General features: G+C 70.9%; 2 protein-coding genes across 2 annotated transcripts in view; both read right to left on the bottom strand.

Moving 5' to 3' along the window:
• Window positions 1–8,842, bottom strand: part of L1CAM (L1 cell adhesion molecule) — a gene marked incomplete at its 3' end in the record, with an annotated part of 28,605 nt that extends 19,763 nt beyond the window's left edge. Inside the window, exons 1-5 of the mRNA XM_045000620.1 lie at window positions 8,795–8,842; window positions 3,202–3,358; window positions 1,433–1,447; window positions 1,039–1,144; window positions 751–938 (exon numbers count right to left, since the gene is read on the bottom strand). Coding sequence (XP_044856555.1) covers window positions 751–938; window positions 1,039–1,144; window positions 1,433–1,447; window positions 3,202–3,283 — 391 coding nt within the window. The remainder of the gene's footprint in view (window positions 1–750; window positions 939–1,038; window positions 1,145–1,432; window positions 1,448–3,201; window positions 3,359–8,794) is intronic.
• Window positions 8,843–16,965: 8,123 nt separating this feature from the next.
• SSR4 (signal sequence receptor subunit 4) lies at window positions 16,966–23,671 on the bottom strand. The gene is made up of 6 exons (XM_045000635.1): window positions 23,473–23,671; window positions 21,520–21,638; window positions 21,016–21,090; window positions 17,886–17,975; window positions 17,686–17,751; window positions 16,966–17,122 (listed from the first exon to the last, which is right to left on the bottom strand). Exons 1-6 carry the CDS (start codon window positions 23,528–23,530, stop codon window positions 17,018–17,020), a joined length of 513 nt encoding a protein of 170 aa, XP_044856570.1. The 5' UTR covers window positions 23,531–23,671; the 3' UTR covers window positions 16,966–17,017.
• Window positions 23,672–23,837: the final 166 nt, after the last annotated feature.

Genomic DNA, 23,837 nt, shown 5'->3' with positions numbered 1-23,837 from the left:
TGAGGGGCGCCAGCGGGGGCAGGGGGGGCGGGGCCGGGCTCAGGGGGCTGCGGGTCGGGAGTGAGGGGCGCCAGCGGGGGCAGGGGGGGCGGGGCCGGGCTCAGGGGGCTGCGGGTCGGGAGTGAGGGGCGCCAGCGGGGGCAGGGGGGGCGGGGCCGGGCTCAGGGGGCTGCGGGTCGGGAGTGAGGGGCGCCAGCGGGGGCAGGGGGGGCGGGGCCGGGCTCAGGGGGCTGCGGGTCGGGAGGGGCGCCGGCGGCGCGGGGGGGGTGGGGCCGGGCTCAGGGGGCTGCGGGTCGGGAGTGAGGGGCGCCTGCGGCATGGGGGGGGGGGGGCCGGGCTCGGGGGGCAGCGGGTCGGGAGTGCGGGGCGCCTGCGGCATGGGGGGGCGGGGGGCCGGGCTCGGCGGGCTGCGGGTCGGGAGTGAGGGGCCCCGGCGGCGCCGGGGGCGCGGGGCCGGGCTGGGGGGGCTGCGGGTCGGGAGTGAGGGGCGCCGGCGGCGCAGGGGGCGCGGGGCCGGGCTCAGGGGGCTGCGGGTCGGGAGTGAGGGGCGCCTGCAGCGTGGGGGGGGCGGGGCCGGGCTCGGGGGGCTGCGGGTCGGGAGTGAGGGGCGCCACCAGCGGGGGGCGGGGGGGCCGGGCTCGGCGGGCTGCGGGTCGGGAGTGAGGGGCGCCAGCAGCATGGGGGGGCGCGGGGCCGGGCTCGGGGGGCTGCGGGTCGGGAGTGAGGGGCGCCGCCCGTGGGGTCACTCACTCTCGGCGATGACGCGGATCTCCGGCCCCATGGCCGTGCCCAGGTCGTTGCTGGCGTAGCACCGATAGACGCCCTGGTGTCGCCCCACGTTGCTGTTGTTCACATACAGGGTCCCTGAGCCCTCGATGACCGTCACCCCGGCCTCCTGGCGCGGGTCGAACCAGCGCCCGTCCTTCGTCCAGCGGAACCTGCGGGGGAGGGGGAGGAGCTCGGGGCGGCACCGGGGGCTTGGGGGGCCCCGGGGGCCAGGGGGGAGGGGTGTGGGGGGCAGAGGGGGTCTGTACTCACTCGAGGGGGGGGGTCCCGGTGGCCTTACACCGCAGCACAATGTCGTCGCTGGGGAACACGACCAGCTTCTCCACCGGCTGCTCTGTCATCTCCGGGGGCTGCCGCACTGGGGGGGCGGGGGGGCTGTTACAGAGACTGAGAACCCAGCAACCTGCTCTGCCCCATCCCCCGCCAAGCTTCCCCAGGGTCCCGCAATTCCCCCTCCCCTGAACTCTCCCAAACTTCCCCTAGACCCCCCCATGCCCCCATCTCAGACCCCCCAGGCTCTCTCCTGACGGATCCAAAATGGCCCTGGGGGTTCTTGGTAATGGGGGTGAGTGTGCAAAGCCACAGCCCGAGTGTGCCCAGAACCGGCTCCGCCCCCCCGGACACCCCGTTTCGCCCCAGGACTCACGGTTGTGCATCTCGTCTGTGCCGCCGGTGGGGAGCAGAGGGGAGAGACACAGAGAGACATTAGCTGGTGTCCCATGTGGGGGCCCCGGGAGTGGGACCAAGGGCTGCGTGGGTGTGAGCGTGCAAGTTGTGCACACGTGCTCGTGCAGAAGTGTGCAAGGCAAGCTGGCCAGAGCGTGTCCATGGTTGCAAGGTGGGGTGTGCTGGGAGACCCGAACGTGCACTGGAGCGTGTGCCAGGTGAGCTGGCGCAAGGGCTGGATGGTGCTTGGTGAGTGAGCGGAGGGGGTGGGGAAGGGCGAGTGTGTGACCACATGTGCGAGGGGCAGGTGGGGCTCGGCGCTCATGGGAAGCAAGGGGGGACTGTACATAAGCGGGTGTTACACTGAGCGAGGCACGGAGAATGATTGTGCACTGCGGCATGAAGAACCGTTCAAAGTGTGCCAGCGTGAATGTGCAAAACCATCCCCCGGATCAGACCCATGGAGTCCTCCCCTGCAGAAACTCCCCCACCCATGGGTTTGGCACAGGCAGATGCACCCCATTGCAATACCCAGAGCCCTGTCCGTGATGCTGCCTGTAGCTACAGCCCATTGCAACACCCGGAGCCCGGTCCGTGGTGCTGCCTGTAGCTACAGCCCAATGCAACACCTGGAGCCCTGTCCATGGTGCTGCCTGTAGCTACAGCGCATTGCAACACCTAGAGCCCTGTCCGTGGTGCTGCCTGTAGCTACAGCCCATTGCAACACCCGGAGCCCGGTCCGTGGTGCTGCCTGTAGCTACAGCCCAATGCAACACCCAGAGCCCGGTCCATGGTGCTGCCTGTAGCTACAGCCCAATGCAACACCCGGAGCCCTGTCCGTGGTACTGCCTGTAGCTACAGCCCATTGCAACACCCGGAGCCCGGTCCGTGGTGCTGACTAGCTACAGCCCATTGCAATACCCAGAGCCCTGTCCATGATGCTGCCTGTAGCTACAGCCCATTGCAACACCCGGAGCCCGGTCCGTGGTGCTGCCTGTAGCTACAGCCCAATGCAACACCCAGAGCCCGGTCCGTGGTGCTGCCTGTAGCTACAGCCCAATGCAACACCCGGAGCCCTGTCCGTGGTACTGCCTGTAGCTACAGCCCATTGCAACACCTGGAGCCCGGTCTGTGGTGCTGCCTGTAGCTACAGCCCAATGCAACACCCAGAGCCCTGTCCGTGGTGCTGACTAGCTACAGCCCATTGGAACACCCAGAGCCCTGTCCGTGGTGCTGACTAGCTACAGCCCATTGCAACACCTGGAGCCCGGTCCGTGGTGCTGACTAGCTACAGCCCAATGCAACACCCGGAGCCCGGTCCGTGGTGCTGACTAGCTACAGCCCATTGCAACACCCAGAGCCCTGTCCGTGATGCTGCCTGCAGCTACAGCCCATTGCAACACCTGGAGCCCTGTCCGTGGTGCTGCCTGTAGCTACAGCCCAATGCAACACCCAGAGCCCTGTCCGTGGTGCTGACTAGCTACAGCCCAATGCAACACCCGGAGCCCGGTCCGTGGTGCTGACTAGCTACAGCCCATTGCAACACCTGGAGCCCGGTCCGTGGTGCTGCCTGTAGCTACAGCCCAATGCAACACCCAGAGCCCTGTCCTTGGTACTGACTGTTGCTATGGGTTGAAAATTGGACTGTACCATGGCAGGGTAATGGGAGGGATCCACCATCCATGGACACCTGGACTGCCCCACTTCTGGCTCAAGGGGGGGAAGGACCCGAACCCCGCAGCTACTCACACTCCTTGGGGATGGTGAGGGCTGCGGCCAGGCCCAGCAGCAGGGGCCAGAGCCGGAGCAGCCGGCCCCGCATGGGAGCCATCCTCGCCGGGGGCTGGGGCCCCTCACTCCGGGCAGTGCTGGCTGGGGGGCGCCGTGGGTCACTCCCTGCACCTGGCTGGGGGAGAAGCACCATCACTGAGCGAGACCCATGCGCCGCCCCTCCCCCACATTCCTGCACCGTGAGACCCCCCACCCCCACCGGGCAATTACCGGGCTAAGGGGCTTATCTTGTCAACCCAGCGGGATCCCCCCAGCCCCTGCCCTCCCCCCAGCAGGAGACAGACGGGCGGACGGACGGACACGGGAACAGATGGAAAAGCGCCGGCAACGGGGGAGGGGGCATGAATTATTAATAGGGAAGAGGAGAGGAAAGATGCTCCTCACTCCCGACCCGCAGCCCCTGCCAGCCCAGCCCTGCCAGCCCCCAGCCCCATGGGTGCTCCTCACTCCCGACCCGCAGCCCCTGCCAGCCCAGCCCTGCCAGCCCCCAGCCCCATGGGTGCTCCTCACTCCCGACCCGCAGCCCCTGCCAGCCCAGCCCTGCCCCGCCCACCCCCATGGGTGCTCCTCACTCCCGACCCGCAGCAGCCCCTGCCAGCCCAGCCCTGCCAGCCCGCAGCCCCATAGGTGCTCCTCACTCCCGACCCACAGCCCCTGCCAGCCCAGCCCTGCCAGCCCCCAGCCCCATGGGTGCTCCTCACTCCCGACCCGCAGCCCCTGCGAGCTGCACCAACTGTGCTGTTATTAAGCATTCAGCCCCAGGGTGGGGACTGGCTGGCTGAGGGGGACAGGGGAGGGGGCACGGGGCCGTCCCGTCCAGGGGCTGCCAGCTCCCATCCGGCTGCACGATAGTGAAGTAAATTTGTTATCAAGTCAGGGATTCTTAGCTGAGTGTTTCTGGGGGGGCTGGTTGTTATAGCGGGGGGGGGGCTGGGAGCCCGGATGCCTGGGTTCTCTCCCCGGCTCTGGGAGTGGGGTGGGAGGAGGCAGCTGGTCCCAAAGCTCTGGGCCCGGACGAGTTGGCTGCAGGGTTCCCATCATTGTCTGCTTGGAGTCAGCACCATTCTGGTCACCAGCACCGGGCACCACCCCCGGGAGCCACCATGTCCCAGAGGCAGATGGAACCAGAGTACGGGGGGCGGAGCAAAAACTGGAGCAGGGGCTCCCCCCAGCCCTGCCAGTGCCCCTCACTCCCAACCTGCAGCCCCCGCCCCCCCCAGCCCTGCCGGTGCCCCTCACTCCCGACCCGCAGCCCCCGCCCCCCCCAGCCATGCCAGTGCCCCTCACTCCCAACCTGCAGCCCCCGGCCCCCCCAGCCCTGCCGGTGCCCCTCACTCCCGACCCGCAGCCCCCGCCCCCCCCCAGCCCTGCCGGTGCCCCTCACTCCCGACCCGCAGCCCCCGCCCCCCCCAGCCCTGCCGGTGCCCCTCACTCCCGACCCGCAGCCCCTGTTAGCCCAGCCCTGCCCCCCCGCAGCCCTGCCGGTGCCCCTCACTCCCGACCCGCAGCCCCTGTTAGCCCAGCCCTGCCCCCCCGCAGCCCTGCCGGTGCCCCTCACTCCCGACCCGCAGCCCCTGCTAGTTCTATGGTTGGTTTATCGGAAAAAAAATATTCCAGCAGCCGTGGAGTTAATGAGGCGAGTGACAGAGTCTGTCTGAGGCCCCCTGAGCAGAGGGAGAAGGGGGGGGGGAATGGGCCGGGGGGGGGATTGTCCCCAAGGTCTCTGAGCTCCCCCCCCCCCACCAGCCACTTGTAAACTCCTCAGGCATGAAGAGAGACCCCAGGTGTCAGACATCTGACCCCCCCCCCCGAGCCAGCCAGTCCCCGCCCTGGGGCCGGGTGGGAGCCAGCGCCCCCCAGAGGGGCCAGGCCCCTGCCCCACTCCCCACCCCCCAGATCTGGTGTCTGCAGCCCTGGTCCAGTCTCTTGGCGGGGGAGGGGCTCGCAGCAATTTAGGGATTTCCCACGTCATGGGGATCCTGCTGCTGGGGGGCTTTGGGGTTCGGCTGGTCACACCCCAGGCTCTGAGCCATGAAGCAAGTGAGGGGGTCGCGGGGGAGGCAGGGGGCACCGGGCGTGTTCCCGAGGGTGGGTGGCCTGCAGGGTGTGTTGGGTGTCACAGGCTGTGGGGTGTGGCGGGGTGTTGGGGGATGTTTTGGGGTGTTGGGTGTCACAGGCTGCAGGGTGTGTTGGGGGGTGTGTTGGGTGTCACAGCCTGGAGGCTGTTGTGGGAGGTGTCGGGGTTGGGGGGGGTGTTGGGCGTTGGTGGGGGTGGGCGTATCCGGGGCAGTCGGGGGGGGGGGTTCGAGGCGAGCGCCGGGCGCTGTCCGTTGTGCATCTCCCCCTCCCCTCAGACACCACGGCTGCATTTCCTGCGTTTCCACGGCAACCAAGAGGCACTGGGATACAGGTCCACAGTCACCTTGACCCCACCAGAGCCGGGAGAGAACCCAGGAGTCCGGGCTCCCAGCCCCCCCTGCTCTGACCCACCAGCCCCCACTCCCCTCCCAGAGCCGGGCAGCAAAGGGTTAAGGGCTCTGAAGCCCCCCAAGGACCCCTACCCCCCCAGAAGGACCCAATTCAAACCCAGCACCAGGGAAAAATGAGATAGGGAGAATGGCAGGGGCGGGGGAGGGGAGGGTGCTCCTCACTCCCGACCCGCAGCCCCCGCTAGCCCAGCCCTGTCCCAACAGGCGCCCATTGTAGCGGCTGGGGGCTGGGCCCGGGGTCAGGCCCCGGCTGGACAGCGGAAGTGCGGGGGTGGGGCGGCTCTTGGCCTGGACACAAACGGGTTCTTGTCTCAGTGTCACGGGCCGGATGCCCGGGGGGGGGGGAGGGAGCCAGAAACCGGGCACCCAGGGTGTGGGGATCCAGCTCCATCGACTCCTGGCTCCCAGCCCCCCCTGCTCTGACCACCAGCCCCCACTGCCCTCCCAGAGCCGGGAGAGAACCCAGGAGTCCTGGCTCCCAGCCCCCCCTGCTCTAACCCATCAGCCCCCACTCCCCTCCCAGAGCCGGGAGAGAACCCAGGAGTCCTGGCTCCCAGCCCCCCCTGCTCTGACCACCAGCCCCCACTGCCCTCCCAGAGCTGGGAGAGAACCCAGGAGTCCTGGCTCCCAGGCCCCCCTGCTCTGACCACTAGACCCCACTGCCCTCCCAGAGCTGGGAGAGAACCCAGGAGTCCTGGCTCCCAGCCCCCCCCCCTGCTCTAACCACTAGACACCACTCCCCTCCCAGAGCCGGGAGAGAACCCAGGAGTCCTGGCTCCCAGCCCCCCCTGCTCTGACCACCAGCCCCCACTGCCCTCCCAGAGCTGGGAGAGAACCCAGGAGTCCTGGCTCCCAGGCCCCCCTGCTCTGACCACTAGACCCCACTGCCCTCCCAGAGCCAGGGAGGGAACCCAGGAGTCCTGGCTCCCAGCCCCCCCGGCTCCAACCCACCAGCCCCCACTCCCCTCCCAGAGCCGGGGAGAGAACCCAGGAGTCCTGGCTCCCAGCCCCCCCCCCCCCACTCTAACTCAGTAACCGGCTCTGACAGGTCACCCTGCCTTGGGCAGTGCGGGCGCTGGGGGCGGGGGCAGGGGGGCGGTGTCACGCTGGGCCCTGGACCCTGTGCTCCGGGGGGGGCGTCTCCACACAGCAACCCCCCACCAGGCTGATGGGACCAAACCCCTCCCATCGCCGCAGCCAGGCCCCCTCTCCTGCCCGGACTCCTGGGTTCTCTCCTGGCCCTGGGAGGGGAGGGGGGTCGGGTGGCCACGTCCCTGTGCAATCCCCTCCCCCGCCACGTACCCAGAGCCAGGTGCTCCCCCCCCCCCCGCTAATTTGCCTGCAGCTCATGTGGAAATTCCCCTCCCCCAAGCACCTGCCACGACCCCACCCTTCGGGCGGGGGGATGGGAGGGGGGGAAGGGCCCAACCTCTTCTCTCTCTTCACTTTCAGACCCCCCCCAGCAGACAGGCCCAGTGAACCTCTGGGGGCTGCGGGTCGGGAGTGAGGGGCACCGGCAGGGCTGGGGGCTGCGGGTCGGGAGTGAGGGGCACCGGCAGGGCTGGGGGGGGCAGGGGCTGCAGGTCGGGAGTGAGGGGCACCGGCAGGGCTGGGGGGCAGGGGCTGCGGGTCGGGAGTGAGGGGCACCGGCAGGGCTGGGGGCTGCGGGTCGGGAGTGAGGGGCACCGGCAGGGCTGGGGGGGGCAGGGGCTGTGGGTCGGGAGTGAGGGGCACCGGCAGGGCTGGGGGCTGCGGGTCGGGAGTGAGGGGCACCGGCAGGGCTGGGGGCGGCGGGTCGGGAGTGAGGGGCACCGGCGGGGCTGGGTGGGGGCGGGCGCTGCGGGTCGGGAGTGAGGGGCACCGGCAGGGCTGGGCTAGCTGGGGGGGCGGGTTGGGAGTGAGGGGCACCAGCAGGGCTGGGGGGCAGGGGCTGCGGGTCGGGAGTGAGGGGCACCGGCAGAGCTGGGGGGGGCAGGGCCGGGCTAGCAGGGGCTGCGGGTCGGGAGTGAGGGGCACCGGCAGAGCTGGGGGGAGCAGGGGCTGCGGGTCGGGAGTGAGGGGCACCGGCAGGGCTGGGGGGGCAGGGACTGTGCGTCGGGAGTGAGGGGCGCTGGCAGGAGCTCCCCCTGCCCCATCTAGACTCCCCCCCCCACAAATTCCACCCCCTATTTACCAGTGCCTGGGTGGGGGAGGGGAGCAGCCAGCCTGGCCCCCCCTTAATCCCCCCCATCCCATTCCCAAGCTCTGCTCCCCGGGACGCCCCCCCAGGCACACACACAAAGTTGGGGTGTCCGGGGGGGTCCGTCTCTCCTGCCCCCCATGTGCTGGGGTTAGAGGCTGGGGGAGGGTGGGGGGATTCCAGGGGATTTGGGGGCTGGGGGCTCTAGGACACGACCAACGGCCCCAGGTCCCCCCCGCAACCCACACAAAGGCCACACCCAGCCCTGGCTCCTACCCAGCGCAACGCAGAACCCGCACATCACAGCCCGCAACCCACCACACCACACCACAATCACAACACGCAACATACAACCCACAACCCGCCACAACCCACAACATGCAACACCACACATCACAACACACAACCCACAAGTCACAACCTGCAACCTATCACAACACCACACAACCCACAACCCACCACAACACGCAACACCACACATCACAAGACACAACACACAACCTGCAACCTATCACAACACCACACAACCCACCACAACACGCAACACCACACATCACAAGACACAACACACCTCAATCTGCAACACACCACATGCAACACCACACATCACAACACACCACACCACAATACGCAACACACAACCCACAGGCCAGACACAACACGCACCCCACAGACACGGAACATACAACACCGGCCACACCCAACCCACACTCACAACCCCCCAACATCCCCGCCACGGACACGCCGCTGAGCCCCGCCCAGCCCCCCGCCTCCCCACACACCCCACTGAGCCCCTCCCCCCGCAGGAGCCCCCTCGCCGCTCCCAGCGGGACGGGTCCGGGGGGGCAGGAGGAGCCGGACCCCCCCGCGCCCCAGCCCCTACCTGAGCCCGAGCCGCTCCGCTCCCCACTGCGGCTGCAGAGCCTGTGACATAATCCGGAGTCAGACCCCTCCCTCCGCCGCCCCTCCCCCAGCGCCCGGCCCCTCCCTGGGCGGGGGCTGGGAGCCAGGACGCCTGGGTTCCGCCGGCTCTGGGAGGGGGATCCCCACATCGCGACCCCAGCTCCCATCTCGGCTGCGTAATTCCGGGGGAAGGGGCGATGCCCTGCCTGGAAACGGAGCCGGGACGGCGGGGGCTGCGGGTCGGGAGTGAGGGGCACCGGCAGGGCGGGGGCTGCGGGTCGGGAGTGAGGGGCACCGGCAGGGCGGCGGGGCGGGAGTGAGGGGCACTGGCAGGGCTGGGGGAACAGGGGCTGCGGGTAGGGAGTGAGGGGCACCTGCAGGGCTGGGGGCTGCGGGTTGGGAGTGAGGGGCACCGGCACGGCTGGGGGCGGCGGGTCGGGAGTGAGGGGCACCGGCAGGGCGGGGACTGCAGGTCGGGAGTGAGGGGCACCGGCAGGGCGGGGGGGGGGGGCAGGGGCGGCGGGGCGGGAGTATTGGGCAAGGGCAGGCCTGGGGGCGCAGGGGCAGCGGGTCGGGAGTGAGGGGCACCGGCAGGGCTGGGGGGGCAGGGGCTGTGGGTCGGGAGTGAGGGGCACCGGCAGGGCTGGGGGGGGGGGGGCTGCGGGTCGGGAGTGAGGGGCACCGGCAGGGCTGGGGGGGCGGGGGCTGCGGGTCGGGAGTGAGGGGCACCGGCTGGGCTGGGGGGGGCGGAGGCTGCGGGTCGGGAGTGAGGGGCACCGGCAGGGCGGGGGCTGCGGGTCGGGAGTGAGGGGCACCGGCAGGGCGGGGGCTGCGGGGCGGGAGTGAGGGGCACTGGCAGGGCTGGGGGGGGCGGGGGCTGCGGGTAGGGAGTGAGGGGCCCCGGCAGGGCGGGGGCTGCAGGTAGGGAGTGAGGGGCACTGACAGGGCTGGGGGGGGCGGGGGCTGCGGGTCGGCAGTGAGGGTCACTGACAGGGCTGGGGGGGGCGGGGGCTGCGGGTAGGGAGTGAGGGGCACCGGCAGGGCTGGGGGCTGCGGGTCGGGAGTGAGGGGCACCAGCAGGGCTGGGGGGGGCAGGGGCTGCGGGTAGGGAGTGAGGGGCACCGGCAGGGCGGGGGCTGCGGGGCGGGAGTGAGGGGCACTGGCAGGGCGGGGGGGGGCGGGGGCTGCGGGTAGGGAGTGAGGGGCACCGGCAGGGCGGGGGCTGCAGGTTGGGAGTGAGGGGCACTGACAGGGCTGGGGGGGGCGGGGGCTGCGGGTCGGCAGTGAGGGGCACTGACAGGGCTGGGGGGGGCGGGGGCTGCGGGTAGGGAGTGAGGGGCACCGGCAGGGCTGGGGGCTGCGGGTCGGGAGTGAGGGGCACTGACAGGGCTGGGGGGGGCGGGGGCTGCGGGTAGGGAGTGAGGGGCACCGGCAGGGCTGGGGGCTGCGGGTCGGGAGTGAGGGGCACCGGCAGGGCGGGGGCTGCAGGTCGGGAGTGAGGGGCACCGGCAGAGCTGGGGGGGGCGGGGGCTGCGGGTAGGGAGTGAGGGGCACCGGCAGGGCTGGGGGCTGCGGGTCGGGAGTGAGGGGCACCGGCAGGGCTGGGGGCTGCAGGTCGGGAGTGAGGGGCACCGGCAGGGCGGGGGGGTATTTCCTGGTACTTGCTGCTGGGGAGGGGCAGTTTCTGGGAACACAGAGGGGACCGTCCAACTCCCAGGGGATGCTGGGAAATTAGATTCTTGCCCCCCCCACACGGACTTTCCCTGCCCTCCCCGGCCAGTCACAGTCTCCCCCAATACTCCCCCCCCCCGCTCTAACCACCAGCCCCCCTCCCCTCCCCACAGGGAGAGAACCCAGGAGTCCTGGCTCCCAGCCCCCCCCCGCTCTGACCCGCCAGCCCCCCCTCCCCTCCCCGAGCTGGGAGAGAACCCAGGAGTCCGGGCCGCTGGAGGTGCAGGGAGGGGGGTTCGCCAGGAGGCTCCGGGGGGGGGGGGGGCGCTGCCCGCTGCGGGTGACAGGCTGGGCACTGCCCATGGGAGGCTCTGCGGCAGGGAGGGGGAGTCAGGTCGGAGGGGGGGAGGGGAACAGAGACCGGCCCCTGAATTCCCCCCCCCCCCCGCAGAGGGGTGACCCAGCGAAACCTGCCCTAGTGCAACTGGGGGCTGGGCCGGGGGCTCCAAGGGGGGCCTGTGGGGGGGCGTGACGTCACCAGGGTCCCTGCTAATGATCATCAGGGCAGACAGCCCCCCCCTCCCCACCTGCCGGTGCCCCTCACTCCCGACCCGCAGCCCCTGCCGGCCCGGCCCCCCCAGCCAGTCAGCGCCAGCCCCTGGGGCACGTGGTGGGGGGCTCTGTGCTGGATGCAGCCACTCTCAGGGGGCCCCTCCCTGAGGTTTGCCCCCCCAGCTGACAGAGCAGGTCCTCTGCAGGCCAGGGCCCGCCCCCGCTCGGGGGGTCTGGTAGGGCAGCGTCCAGGCTCGCCCCACCCCTGCAGGGCAGAGCCAGCCTTGCCCCCGCCCTGGGGTGGGGCAGAAGCCCCCCAGGCTAGTGGTGCAGGGGCTCCCCCCGCTGGCGTCTGACACTCTGCTGGGGGGGGGCAGCTGGAGTGGGAGGTTTTCATCCTGTATCGGGTGAAGTCTGCGTGTGCCTCAGTTTCCCCTGTCCGGTTAACTGGCGGGGGGGGGGTTGCTTTGCAGAGACCCGGCCCACGTGTGAAGGGGGCGGAGCAGCTGGCAGGAGACGCTGGGGGGTGGGACCTTCGGACCCCCCCTGCGCTCACACGGCCGCTGGAGCGACTCTGGCTCCAGGAACGGGGGGGGGGACGGTTCCCTTGTGGGGCCCAGAGGGTGGCTGCCCCCAGGAATCATGCGACCCCAAGGGGGCTGCCCCAGATCGGGGACAGCTGGGGGTCCCCCACCCCTGACGAGCGGCTGGGTGTCCCGGCTGCCGCCATGGGCAGGGCCGGGCCGGGCGCCCCCGAGGGAAGGAAGGGACCCCCCCGCCGCCCATGCCCAGCGCCTGGCAGAGAGGAGCGGCCCAGCCTGGCTCGCAGCCGCCGGGCGACCGAGCCGCCCTGAACGGGGCCACTTCCTTCCAACCCGGTTCTGGGCTCGGCCTTCGCCGCGTCTTGCGGCAGGGAGTTCCCCAGGTCGGCGCACGGCAGAGAAACACGTCCTGCTGCCGCTTCGCTCCAGCGGGAGCCCCCGGTCCTCGGGCTGGAGTAAACGACGCCCCCGTCTCTACGTCCTGCCCCCGGCGGCGGCCCCCCCCGCGCGGAAAAGGCCCAGGCCCGTCCGGGCCCCTGAGGGCGGCTCCGGGCCCCGCCGCGGCATTGCCCTTGTCTGAGCCGTGCCCAGGTCCGTGGGGCCCCCCCGCCCGCAGCGTGCAAGGTGCTGGCTCCTCTCCCCCGACCCCCAGCGCTGCCGCCGCACGTGGGGCACTTCAGGGAACGGGCCCCAGGGGCGCCACCGTCTCGCTCTCGCGTGGGACCAGCTCGTGTAGCTGCAGCGTTGGGGGATGGGGCCCGCGGGGCGTTTAGCACCAGGAATTTCAGCTGCCCCGGCCCGGCCTGGCAGCTCCCGGGTGGCTCCTGGCAGGGGCCGGGGGGTCCCCGTGAGTGGTGCTGGAGCAGCCCCAGGCTTTGGCACCTTCCCGCTCCCCCTGGAGGACGATGTTCCCTAGGCCGGGCCCAGCGCAGCCCCCGGGGGGCACCACTGACCGCGCCCGTCCCTGCCCCCCCCCCGTGTGATTCCCCTTTCACCCCCGGGCCCACGGGCCGCTCGCCCCGCCCCGCCCCCCTGTCATTCCTGTTTCACCCACGGCCCAGCCCCACGGCCCCCCCGCCCTGCGCTGCCCCCCCCGTGTGATTCCCCTTTCACCCCCGGGCCCACGGGCCCCTCGCCCCGCCCTGCCCCCCTGTAATTCCCGTTTCGCCCCCGGCCTCGGGTCCGTCGCTCCCTGTGACGAGGTGGGGCTGGTCGCACTGGGGGCTGGGGACAGATCCTAAGTATCTAGCAGCAAAGGGCCATGCAGCAAATGCCTGTCACTCTGTCTCCTAGCAACGGATGGCCCGGCCCCTCCCTGCAAAGGTGCAACTGAAGGTGTGGGAGACAAAGGGGTCAAGTGACCTCCTGGCCCGGGAGAGAAGCTGAGCAGAGAGGAGGGGCCGGAGGGGGCTGGGCAGACGAGTGCTGGCTGGAGAACAGAGGGGAGGCAGGGAGACCAGGCTCTGATCCCCGGGGGGGTTATGGGGCCCCAAGATGGACCTGACCGGGGAGATCCTGTTATCTGTGCCTGCAAGACCTGTGTTGGACTGTGTTCCTGTCGTCTAAATAAACCTTCTGCTTTACTGGCTGGCTGAGAGTCCTGGTGAATCGGCAGGGAGACCGAGGGTGCAGGGCCTGATCTCCCTACACTCCGTGACAACTGATGGTAGCGGTGGGATCGACTGCACCCCGTGGACGGCGCTTCCTGCAGTAAGTGACTGGGGAGCAGTAAAACGAAGGGGCGATTCACTCCTGGGCGAGTGTGACCAGAGAGCAGGACTTTGCAGTAACAGGGTCCCCCGGGGGATCGCAGCGAGCGATTCCAGGGGCGGAGGAGTCTGCAGCTCGACCCTGGCAGAGAGGGGGTGACCTCAAGGACTGGCACACTAGGGGTCCCCCTGGAACCCGTGGGGAGCGGCGAGCACCCCGGTCTGCGAGCGGCCAGCAGGAAGATGTATTCCCAGAAGCGCAAGTGTGAGCTGGTGGAGCTGTGCAAGCAGAGGGGGCTGCACTGTGGGAAGCTCACCAAGGCCCAGCTGATTGCCCGGCTGGAGGAGAGAGATACAACTGAGAGAGCTGGAGGAGCGTAAGGAACAGAGGGAATTTGAGGAGAGACAAAGCCAGCGTGAGCTGGAGGAGAAGGAGAAGCAACGCGAATACGAAGACAGGGAGAAGCAGCGCAGACATGAGCTGGCCATGGCCCAGCTGAAAAGCAGGGAGGCCCCGGCTGCGGCGAGTGAGGGGGGGCCCAAGTTCTACAAAGAGCTTCGATAAGAACTTCCTGGCCCCGCGTAAGGAGGGGGAGGACATAGACACCTTCCTGACGGCCTTTGAGAATGCCTGCGAGCTGCACCAGGTTGACCCCGCAGACAGGATCCGGCGCCTCACCCCCTTACTGGACCCCACCGCCGTGGAGGTGTACAGCCGAATGAGAGGGGCGGAGGCGCGGGACTACAACCTGTTCAAAGAGGCCCTGCTCCGCGAGTTTGGGCTGACCCCGGAGATGTACCGGAAGAGGTTCCGGCGTCAACATAAGACCCGGGAGGGCACATACCTGCAACTGGTCAACCGGGCGCAGGGGTACGCCCGCAAGTGGACAGCTGGGGCCCAAACTAGAGAGGACCTGCTTGACCTATTCGTACTGGAGCACCTGTATGAGCAGTGCCCGTCGGACCTGAGCCTGTGGTTGATGGACCAGAAGCCGGAGAACCCGCAGCATGCAGGCCGGCTGGCCGACGAGTTTGTGGACCGTCGGGCAGGGGATAGCAGGGAGGAGTCTCGAAGGAGCAGGTCTGCCTCAACGCAGAGAGAGAGTCACCATGGGACCTCCCAGAAGGGGCTGAGGGAGGGCCCCCACCAAAGGGAAGCGTCTGGCGGCAGGTCCAGCCGTACCCCTCGAGGGGACCCACGAGACATGGGCTGCTATCAATGTGGCCAACCGGGCCACGTACGGGGCCAGTGCCCCAAGCTCCGGGACAAACTGAGCAGACCAACCCCACACCGGGTCAACTTGGTAGAGACCCAGCCGGATGAGGGGCAGCGTTCGCAGGGAAGGGGGGCTGGCCGCGTAAACCCTGCGAAGGAGGGAGGGGGGCCCCGGGCTGTCCCCTCTGAGGGGCTGGATGCTCCCCGCCCTGAGTTTTGGGTTTACAGGGTGGGCACAGGGCTGCCCCTCCGGAGCGAGTGCCTTGTTCCCCTGGAGGTAGACGGGAGGGAGGCCACTGGGTACTGGGATACGGGCGCAGAGGTGACGCTGGCCCGGCCCGAGGTGGTGGACCCAGATCGGATGGTGCCCAACACCTACCTGAACCTGAGGGGTGTGAGCGGGACCCCATTCAAGGTGCCTGTGGTGAGGGTACACCTAAAGTGGGGGGACAAGGAGGGCCCCAAGGACGTGGGGGTGCACCCGCATTTGCCCACGGAGGTGTTAATGGGGGGGGACCTCGAGGACTGGCCCAGTAACACCCGGGGTGCCCTGTCCGTGAACCGTAGTCAGAGTCGGCGCAGGGCTCTGCACCCTGACACCGGGGAAGGCACTCTGCCCGGGGCACCGGACCCTGACCCGGTGGGGAGGAAACGCCCAGGGACAGGGCTCAGAGGGGCTGTGGCCCCATACCCAGCCGGTGAGAGAGAGCAGATCCCCGCCCCTGCCCCAGCGGCTGAGTACCAGGCCGCGGTGCGGGAAGACCCCTCCTTGCGGAGGATAGGGGACCTGGCCAACCGCGGGGGGGACAGACCATGGGACGAGGTGGCCGGAAAAGGTTCCTGTGGGAGAAGGGGCTCCTGTACCGAGAATGGGCTCCCCCAGGGAAGATGGAGTCAGGAGGGATCAGGAGGCAGCTGGTGGTACCCCAGGAGTATCGCCACCAGCTGCTGTGCCAGGCCCATGACACTCCCCCCTCAGGGCACCCGGGAGCCTGGCGTACCCAGCAGCGGCTGCTGCAGAACTATTACTGGCCTGGGGTCTTTGCCCATGTCCGGCAGCACTGCCGCTCCTGTGCCCCCTGCCAGAGGGGGAGGAAGGCCCGGGACAGGGGGGAGATGGCTGTAAGGCCCCGCCCCGCCCCGAGGAGCCTGTCCAGAGGGGGGCCAGGGTCAGGAGGGGGGGCTCTGCACCGAGAGAGCCCGAATCACAGCCCCCCAGACTGGAACGTGGGGAGAAGGCCCCAGCCCCGCGTGCACCCCAGGGGTACTGGGGTGGGGGAAGGGCGCGGGCGGCATAAGGCTTCCCCCCTGCAACCTGCCAGTGCCCTCGAGCCCCCCCGACCTACAGGGGGGCAGGAAACTGGAATGACCCGGGGTGACTCTCCCCCCAGAACGGGGGGGGGGACCCTGGGGCAGCCATGGGAATGTCGGTGGGTTCGAACTTCCCCGGGTCACTGGCTGGAGTGACCCCGCTCAGCTCGGTCTGGAAGGGGGGGGGTGACGAGGTGGGACTGGTCGCACTGGGGGCTGGGGACAGATCCTAAGTATCTAGCAGCAACAGGCCATGCAGCAAATGCCTGTCACTCTGTCTCCTAGCAACGGCTGGCCCGGCCCCTCCCTGCAAAGGTGCTGGCTAGAGGTGCTGGAGACAAAGGGGTCAGGTGACCCCCTGGCCCGGGGAAGAGGCAGAGGGGAGAGGAGGGGCCGGCGGGGGCTGGGCACAGAGGGGAGCAGGGGGAGAGGGTCTGATCCCCGGGGGGGGGCTGTGGGGCCCCAAGATGGACCTGACAAGGGGGGATCCTGGTGTCTGTGCCGGCAAGGCCTGGCCTGGCCTGTGTCCTGTCGGCTAATAAACCTCCTGCTTTCCTGGCTGCTGAGAGTCCTGGGGATCGCAGGGAGCCGGGGGTGCAGGGCCTGACTCCCCCACACTCCCTTTGTGAAGTTCAGTGCGACGGCGTCAGGCCGCTCGGCCCCCCCCGGGGCTGTTAATCTCCTTGTTACCAAGCACCGAACTCGAGACCGGCCCCCCCCGCCCCGCACTGCCCCCCCCACCTTGGCCCCCAGCGGGGAGCTGGGAGCCCCCCCCGCCCCACACTGCCCCCCCCTGTGAATCCCGTTTCGCCCCCGGCCTGGCCCCACGGCCCCCCCGCCCCACGCCGCCCCCCCCAAGCAGGGCGAGCCCAGCGGGTGCTCAGGGTTTATTGGGCTCCGGGGGGGTGTGGGGAGCCCCCCCCGCCCTGCGCCGCCCCCCCCGCGCCCCCCCAAGCAGGGCGAGCCCAGCGGGTGCTCAGGGTTTATTGGGCTCCGGGGGGTGTGGGGAGCCCCCCCCGCCCTGCGCCGCCCCCCCCCGCGCCCCCCCCAAGCAGGGCGAGCCCAGCGGGTGCTCAGGGTTTATTGGGCTCCAGCAGGGGACACGGGGGCCCAGCCCCCCCCCGCGCCCCCCCCAAGCAGGGCGAGCCCAGCGGGTGCACAGGGTTTATTGGGCTCCGGGGGGCACAGGGGCCCGGCCCCCCTCAGGCCTGGATGCTGCCCTTGGCGCTCAGGGCCAGGTAGTAGACGAGGAGCCCGATGGCGGCAGCCAGCAGCTCCGTGGAGACCCAGGGTCCGCTCCAGGCGCCCTGCGGGAGACGGGGGGGTCAGCCACCTCCTCAGCCCCCCAGGCATGGGGCTGGCGCAGGGACCCGCCCCCCCCCGGCGCGGCCCCCCCCCCCCGGGGGGGGCCCGGGGCCCCGCCCCCGCCCCCCACCTTGGGGGGATCCCGGCCCCCCGGCCCCAGCCCCGGCCCCCACCATGGGGGAAACCCGTCCCCCCAGGACACAGCCCCGCCCCCCACCCCCGGGGGGAACCCGGCCCCCCGGACACAGCCCCGTCCCCCACCATGGGGGGAACCCGGCCCCCCGGACACAGCCCCTCCCCCCACCCCCGGGGGGAACCCTGCCCCCCAGGACAGAGCCCCACCCCCCCACCATGGGGGATCCCGGCCCCCCAGGACACAGCCCCACCCCCCCCCCCTGGGGGATCCCGGCCCCCCAGGACACAGTCCCGCCCCCTACCCCCAGGGGGAACCCGGCCCCCCAGGACACAGCCCTGCCACCCCACCATGGGGATCCCGGCCCCCCAGGACACAGCCCCACCCCCCCACCATGGGGATCCCGGCCCCCCAGGACACAGCCCCCCTCACCCGGTGATCCACACTGACTGTGAACAGGGCTCGGATCGCCGACACGTCCTCGTTGTTGCGCTGGGCCTGGGGGGCGGGAAATGGGGTGTCAGTTGCGGGGCCCCACAGACCATCCCCAGGCAGCAGAACCGGACCCAGGCCCCCAACCCGCAAACGCCCCCCCAGCACTGGGGCGCCCCAGGCCAGAGCCAGCCCCTCACCTTGCGCAGGGCGCTGTACGATTCCTCGTCAAAGAACTTCACTTCGTAGGTGCCTGACCGGGCGGCCCTGTGCTCCATGCTCCAGGAGACCTGGGGGGGGGGGGGGGGACACCTGTGAGAGCGCCCCAGCCCCCCCCCACTGCCCTCCCAGAGCCGGGAGAGAACCCAGGAGTCCTGGCCCCCAGCCCCCACCCACTCCCCTCCCAGAGCCGGGAGAGAACCCAGGAGTCCTGGTCCCCAGCCTGTGATGGAATAGGGACTGTCTGTGTGCTTAGTAGGCAGAGCCAGGTCTGCAGCTGTAACATGAGCCTGGCCTGGGGGAGGGGAGGTCTCACCTCTGGCTGGGGCTAGACAAAGGGAAGTGGGGAGTGGAGGGAGTTGGTTTTTTGGAAGCTGGGTGGTGGGTTTCAGGGGATCCTAGGCTGGGATCCAAGCACCCTGAACCCCCCAGAAAGGCCAGGTTGAGGGGTCCTGGCTCTGAACACAAGCTGGGCTGTATCCTGTGTTCCTGTTGTTCAATAAACCTTCTGTTTTACTGGCTGGCTGAGAGTCACTGTGAGTTCAGGAAGAGGGGTGCAGGGCCAGGCTCCCCCACACTCCGTGACAACTGGTGGCAGCGGTGGGATCGGCGGCACCCCGTGGACGGCGCTTCCTGCAGTAAGTGACTGGGGAGCAGTAAAACAAAGGGGCGATTCACCCCAGGGAGAGTGTGACCAGAGAGCAGGACTTTGCAGTAACAGGGTCTCCCGGGGGATCACAGCGAGTGATCCCAGGGGCGGCGGAGTCTGCAGCTCGACCCTGGCAGAGAGGGGGTGACCTCAAGGACTGGCACACTAGGGGTCCCCCTGGAACCCGTGGGGAGCGGCGAGCACCCCGGCCTGCGAGCGGCCAGCAGGAAGATGTATTCCCAGAAGCGCAAGTGTGAGCTGGTGGAGCTGTGCAAGCAGGGGGGGCTGCACTGTGGGAAGCTCATCAAGGCCCAGCTGATTGCCCGGCTGGAGGAGGGAGATCGCAGGGATGAACCGGTCCCGGTCTCTGAGGGAAGCAGCCCGGCAGATGCAGCACAGGCACCAGTGTCTGGACCTGCTGGGAGTGGTCAGCCGGCTGCTGAGGGCTCCCCGAGACCCCCCACCCCTAGGTCTAGGGGGAGGGGGAGGAGGAGCCCAGCTACCGAGGGCACCGTGACCCCCCCGGCCAGCAGAGGATCGTCCCGGCGACACTTGGCCTCCGTGGAGCGCAGGCGGCTGGACTGGGAGAGAGAGATACAACTGAGAGAGCTGGAGGAGCGTAAGGAGCAGAGGGAATATGAGGAAAGACAAAAGCAACGCGAATACGAGGAGAGGGAGAAGCAGCGCAACCATGAGCTGGCCCTGGCCCGGCTGAGGAGCAGGGAGGCCCCGGCGGCGGTGAGTGAGGGGGGGCCCAAGCCTACAAAGAGCTTCGATAAGAACTTCCTGGCCCGGCGTAAGGAGGGGGAGGACATAGACACCTTCCTGACGGCCTTTGAGAACGCCTGTGAGCTGCACCAGGTGGACCCTGCAGACAGGATCCAGTTCCTCACCCCCTTACTGGACCCCACCGCCGTGGAGGTGTACAGCCGAATGAGAGGGGCGGAGGCGCGGGACTACAACCTGTTCAAAGAGGCCCTGCTCCGCGAGTTTGGGCTGACCCCGGAGATGTACCGGAAGAGGTTCCGGGGTCAACGTAAGACCCGGGAGGGCACATACCTGCAACTGGTCAACCGGGCGCAGGGGTATGCCCGCAAGTGGACAGCCGGGGCCCAAACTAGAGAGGACCTGCTTGACCTAGTCGTACTGGAGCACCTGTATGAGCAGTGCCCATCCGACCTGAGGCGGTGGTTGATGGACCAGAAGCCGGAGAACCCGCAGCATGCAGGCCGGCTGGCCGACCAATACATGGACAGTCGGGCGGGGGATGGCAGGGAGGAGTCTCGAGGGGGCAGGTCTGCCTCAACGCAGAGAGAGAGTCACCACGGGACCTCCCAGCGGGGCCCTATGGAGAACCCCCACAAAAGGGGAACGTCCAGCGTCAGATCCACCCGACCCCCTCGAGGGGACCCACGAGACATGGGCTGCTTTCACTGTGGCCAACAAGGCCACATACGGGCCCAGTGCCCCAAGCTCAGAGACAGACCGAGCAGACCCAACCCGCCGAGGGTTGACTGGGTACAGACCCAATCGGAGGAGGGGCAACATGCCCAAGAGAGGGGGGCTGGCAGCGTCCCACCTGGGGAGGAGGGAGGAGGGCCCCAGGTCAGCGCCCCTGGGGGGCTGGATGCTCCGGACACAAGGTTCTGCTACAGGGTGGCCATGGGGCTGCCCCTCCGGAGCGAGTGCCTCGTTCCCCTGGAGGTGGATGGGAGGAAGGTCACTGGGTACTGGGACGCAGGCGCAGAGGTGACGCTGGCCCGGCCCGAGGTGGTGGGCCTAAATCGGATGGTGCCTGATACCTACCTGTCCCTGATGGGCGTGAGCGGGACCCCATTCAAGGTGCCCGTGGCGAGGGTGCACCTGAAGTGGGGGGACAAGGAGGGACCCAAGGATGTGGGGGTGCACCCCCATTTGCCCACAGAGGTGCTAATGGGGGGGGACCTCGAGACCTGGCCAGGCAATGCCCGGGGTGCCCTGGTCGTGACCCGTAGTCAGAGTCGGCGCAGGGCTCTGCACCCTGACAACGGGGAAAGTGCTCTGCCCGAGTGCCTGGCGGGGAGGGAACGCCCAGAGACCCGGCCCGGAGAGGCTGCGGCCTCAGACCCAGCCAGAGGTGAGACCTCCCCTCCCCCAGGCCAGGCTCATGTTACAGCTGCAGACCTGTCTCTGCCTACTAAGCACACAGACCGTCCCTATTCCATCACACCCCCAGCCCCCCGCACTGCCTTCCCAGAGCCGGGAGAGAACCCAGGAGTCCTGGCCCGCAGCCCCCCCCACTGCCCTCCCAGAGCCGGGAGAGAACCCAGGAGTCCTGGCCCCCAGCCCCCCCCCACTCCCCTCCCAGAGCCGGGAGAGAACCCAGGAGTCCTGGCCCCCAGCCCCCACCCACTCCCCTCCCAGAGGCGGGAGAGAACCCAGGAGTCCTGGCCCCCAGCCCCCCCTCCGGGCCCCCCCCCTACCTGGTAGCGCCCCACGTCCTGCCCCCGGGTGACGGGGAACTGTTTGCCGTTGACGTCAGCATAAAGGGCGACATTCTGGGGAGGAGAAAGAGTCTAGCACCGGGGGGGGCGGGGCCACAGCAGAGGCCCCCCCCTCCTCCACCCCCTTCCCCAGCCTGCTCCATGACCGGCCGTGCCCCCCCCGGCACCCCCCCTCCCACCCCCCCAGTGGGGATGTTGAATGGCCCTGGCCAGATCCTGCGAGGTCAGCGCCCCAGGGACCAGCCCCCCCCATCTCTCTACCCCGCCCAAGTGAGAACCCAGGCGTCCGGACTCCGGCCCCCCCACCCCTGGCCAGGTGAGAACCCAGGCGTCCGGACTCCGGCCCCCCCACCCCTGGCCAGGTGAGAACCCAGGCGTCCGGACTCCGGCCCCCCCACCCCTGGCCAGGTGAGAACCCAGGCGTCCGGGCTCCGCCCCCCCGGCCAGGTGAGAACCCAGGCGTCCGGGCTCCGCCCCCCGTACCTGCGCCCCGTTGCGGCAGGTGAGCGCGATCTCCACCACGAAGACGCTCTCCGAGGAGATGACGGCGTCGGCCGTGGTGTAATAGGACGGGACGATGGTGGGCTCCGGGCACGGCTCAGCTGTGGGGGGGGGAGCAGTGAGAGTCGGCTCCGCCCCCACAGCCCCCCCGGATCCCGGCCCCGCCCCTCCGACCCCACCCCCACAGCCCCCCCGGATCCCGGCCCTGCCCCTCTGACCCCACCCCCACAGCCCCCCCGGATCCCGGCCCCGCCCCTCCGACCCCACCCCCACAGCTCCCCTTGACCCCGGCCCCGCCCCTCCGACCCCGCCCCCACAGCCCCCCCGGATCCCGGCCCCGCCCCTCCGACCCCACCCCCACAGCCCCCCCGGATCCCGGCCCCGCCCCTCCGACCCCAAGGATCCTGGCCCCGCCCCTGTGACCCCACCCCCACAGCCCCCCCGGATCCCGGCCCCGCCCCTCCGGCCCCGCCCCCACAGCCCCCCCGGATCCCGGCCCCGCCCCTCGGACCCCACCCCCACTGCCCCCCGGATCCCGGCCCCGCCCCTCTGACCCCACCCCCACAGCCCCCCCTCGACCCAGCCCCGCCCCTCTGACCCCACCCCAACCCCCCCCTGGATCCCTGCCCTGCCCTTCTTACCCACCCCCACAGTCCCCCCGGATCCCAGCCCTGCCCCTCTGACCCACCCCCCCCGCCCCCCCTGATCCCGGCCCCGCCGCTCCGGCCCCGCCCCCACAGCCCCCCCGGATCCCGGCCCCGCCCCTCCGACCCCACCCCCACAGCCCCCCCGGATCCCGGCCCCGCCCCTCCGACCCCACCCCCACAGCCCCCCCCGGATCCCGGCCCCGCCCCTCCGACCCCACCCCCACAGCTCCCCTTGACCCCGGCCCCGCCCCTCCGACCCCGCCCCCACAGCCCCCCCCTCGACCCAGCCCCGCCCCTCTCTGGCCCCGCCCCTCTGACCCCACCCCAACTGCCCCCTGGATCCCAGCCCTGCCCCTCTGACCCACCCCCACAGCCCCCCGGATCCCGGCCCCGCCCCTCCGGCCCCGCCCCCACATCCCCCCCGGATCCCGGCCCCGCCCCTCCGGCCCCACCCCCACAGCCCCCCTGGATCCCGGCCCCGCCCCTCCGACCCCGCCCCCACAGCCCCCCCGGATCCCGGCCCCGCCCCTCCGACCCCACCCCCACAGCCCCCCCGGATCCCGGCCCCGCCCCTCCGACCCCACCCCCACAGCCCCCCCCGGATCCCGGCCCCGCCCCTCCGACCCCCCCCCCCCCGCCCCCCCCGGATCCCGGCCCCGCCCCTCCGACCCCGCCCCCACAGCCCCCCGGACCCCGGCCCCGCCCCTCCGCCCCCACAGCCCCCCGGATCCCGGCCCCGCCCCCCCGCCCCCACAGCCCCCCGGACCCCGGCCCCGCCCCCCGGACCCCGCCCCCCCACCCCCCCCGGATCCCGGCCCCGCCCCTCTGACCCCACCCCCACAGCCCCCCCGGATCCCCGCCCCGCCCCTCCGACCCCGCCCCCACAGCGCCCCGGACCCCGGGCCCGCCCCTCCGCCCCCACAGCCCCCCCGGATCCCGGCCCCGCCCCTCCGCCCCCAATGCCCCCCCGGATACTGGCCCCGCCCCTGTGACCCCCCCCACAGCCCCCCCGGATCCCGGCCCCGCCCCTCTGACCCCTCGCGTGCCCGGCGCGGAGCCGGGGGCCGCCCCGTGACCCCGCCCCCACAGCCCCCCCCGGATCCCTGGCCCGCGCCTGTTTCCCCGCCCCCACAGCCCCCCCGGATCCCGGCCCCGCCCCTCTGACCCCGCCCCCACAGCCCCCCCGGATCCCGGCCCCGCCCCCCCGGATGCCGGCCCCGCCCCTCTGGCCCCGCGGGGCTCACGGGGGCGGGGTCTGAGGGGCCGGGCAGGGGGCGGGGCCCGGTACCTCTGGCCCCGCCCAGCGCCGCGGCCGCCAGGAGCAGCGCGATCCCCGCCAGCGCCATCGCCGCCTGTGGCCGAAGAGCCGGGGCCCCGCGCGCAGCGTGTCGGGAAAGCGCCTTCCGCCGCCAGCCAATCAGCAGCGCCCCCAACGCGCCACGTGACCCAGAGCGGACGTGGCTGTAGCGCCCCGGGAGAGAAAATGGCGGCCGGGATTCATCTAGCGCGGGGCGGAGCGAGAAGAGACGCCGGGCGACCACGGGGCCTGCGCCGAGCTAGAGCTCGCGAGATTTCCACGGAAATTCGAGAAATAAAATGGCCGCCGAGACGTCTTTTGCGCGCCCGCGGACGAGAAAAGGCGCGATCCCCTCA

This window comes from Mauremys mutica, unplaced genomic scaffold, assembly GCF_020497125.1.
Source record: "Mauremys mutica isolate MM-2020 ecotype Southern unplaced genomic scaffold, ASM2049712v1 000553F_np12_obj, whole genome shotgun sequence".
Lineage (NCBI taxonomy): Eukaryota > Metazoa > Chordata > Testudines > Geoemydidae > Mauremys > Mauremys mutica.
This window is presented reverse-complemented; position numbering and strand designations above follow the sequence as displayed.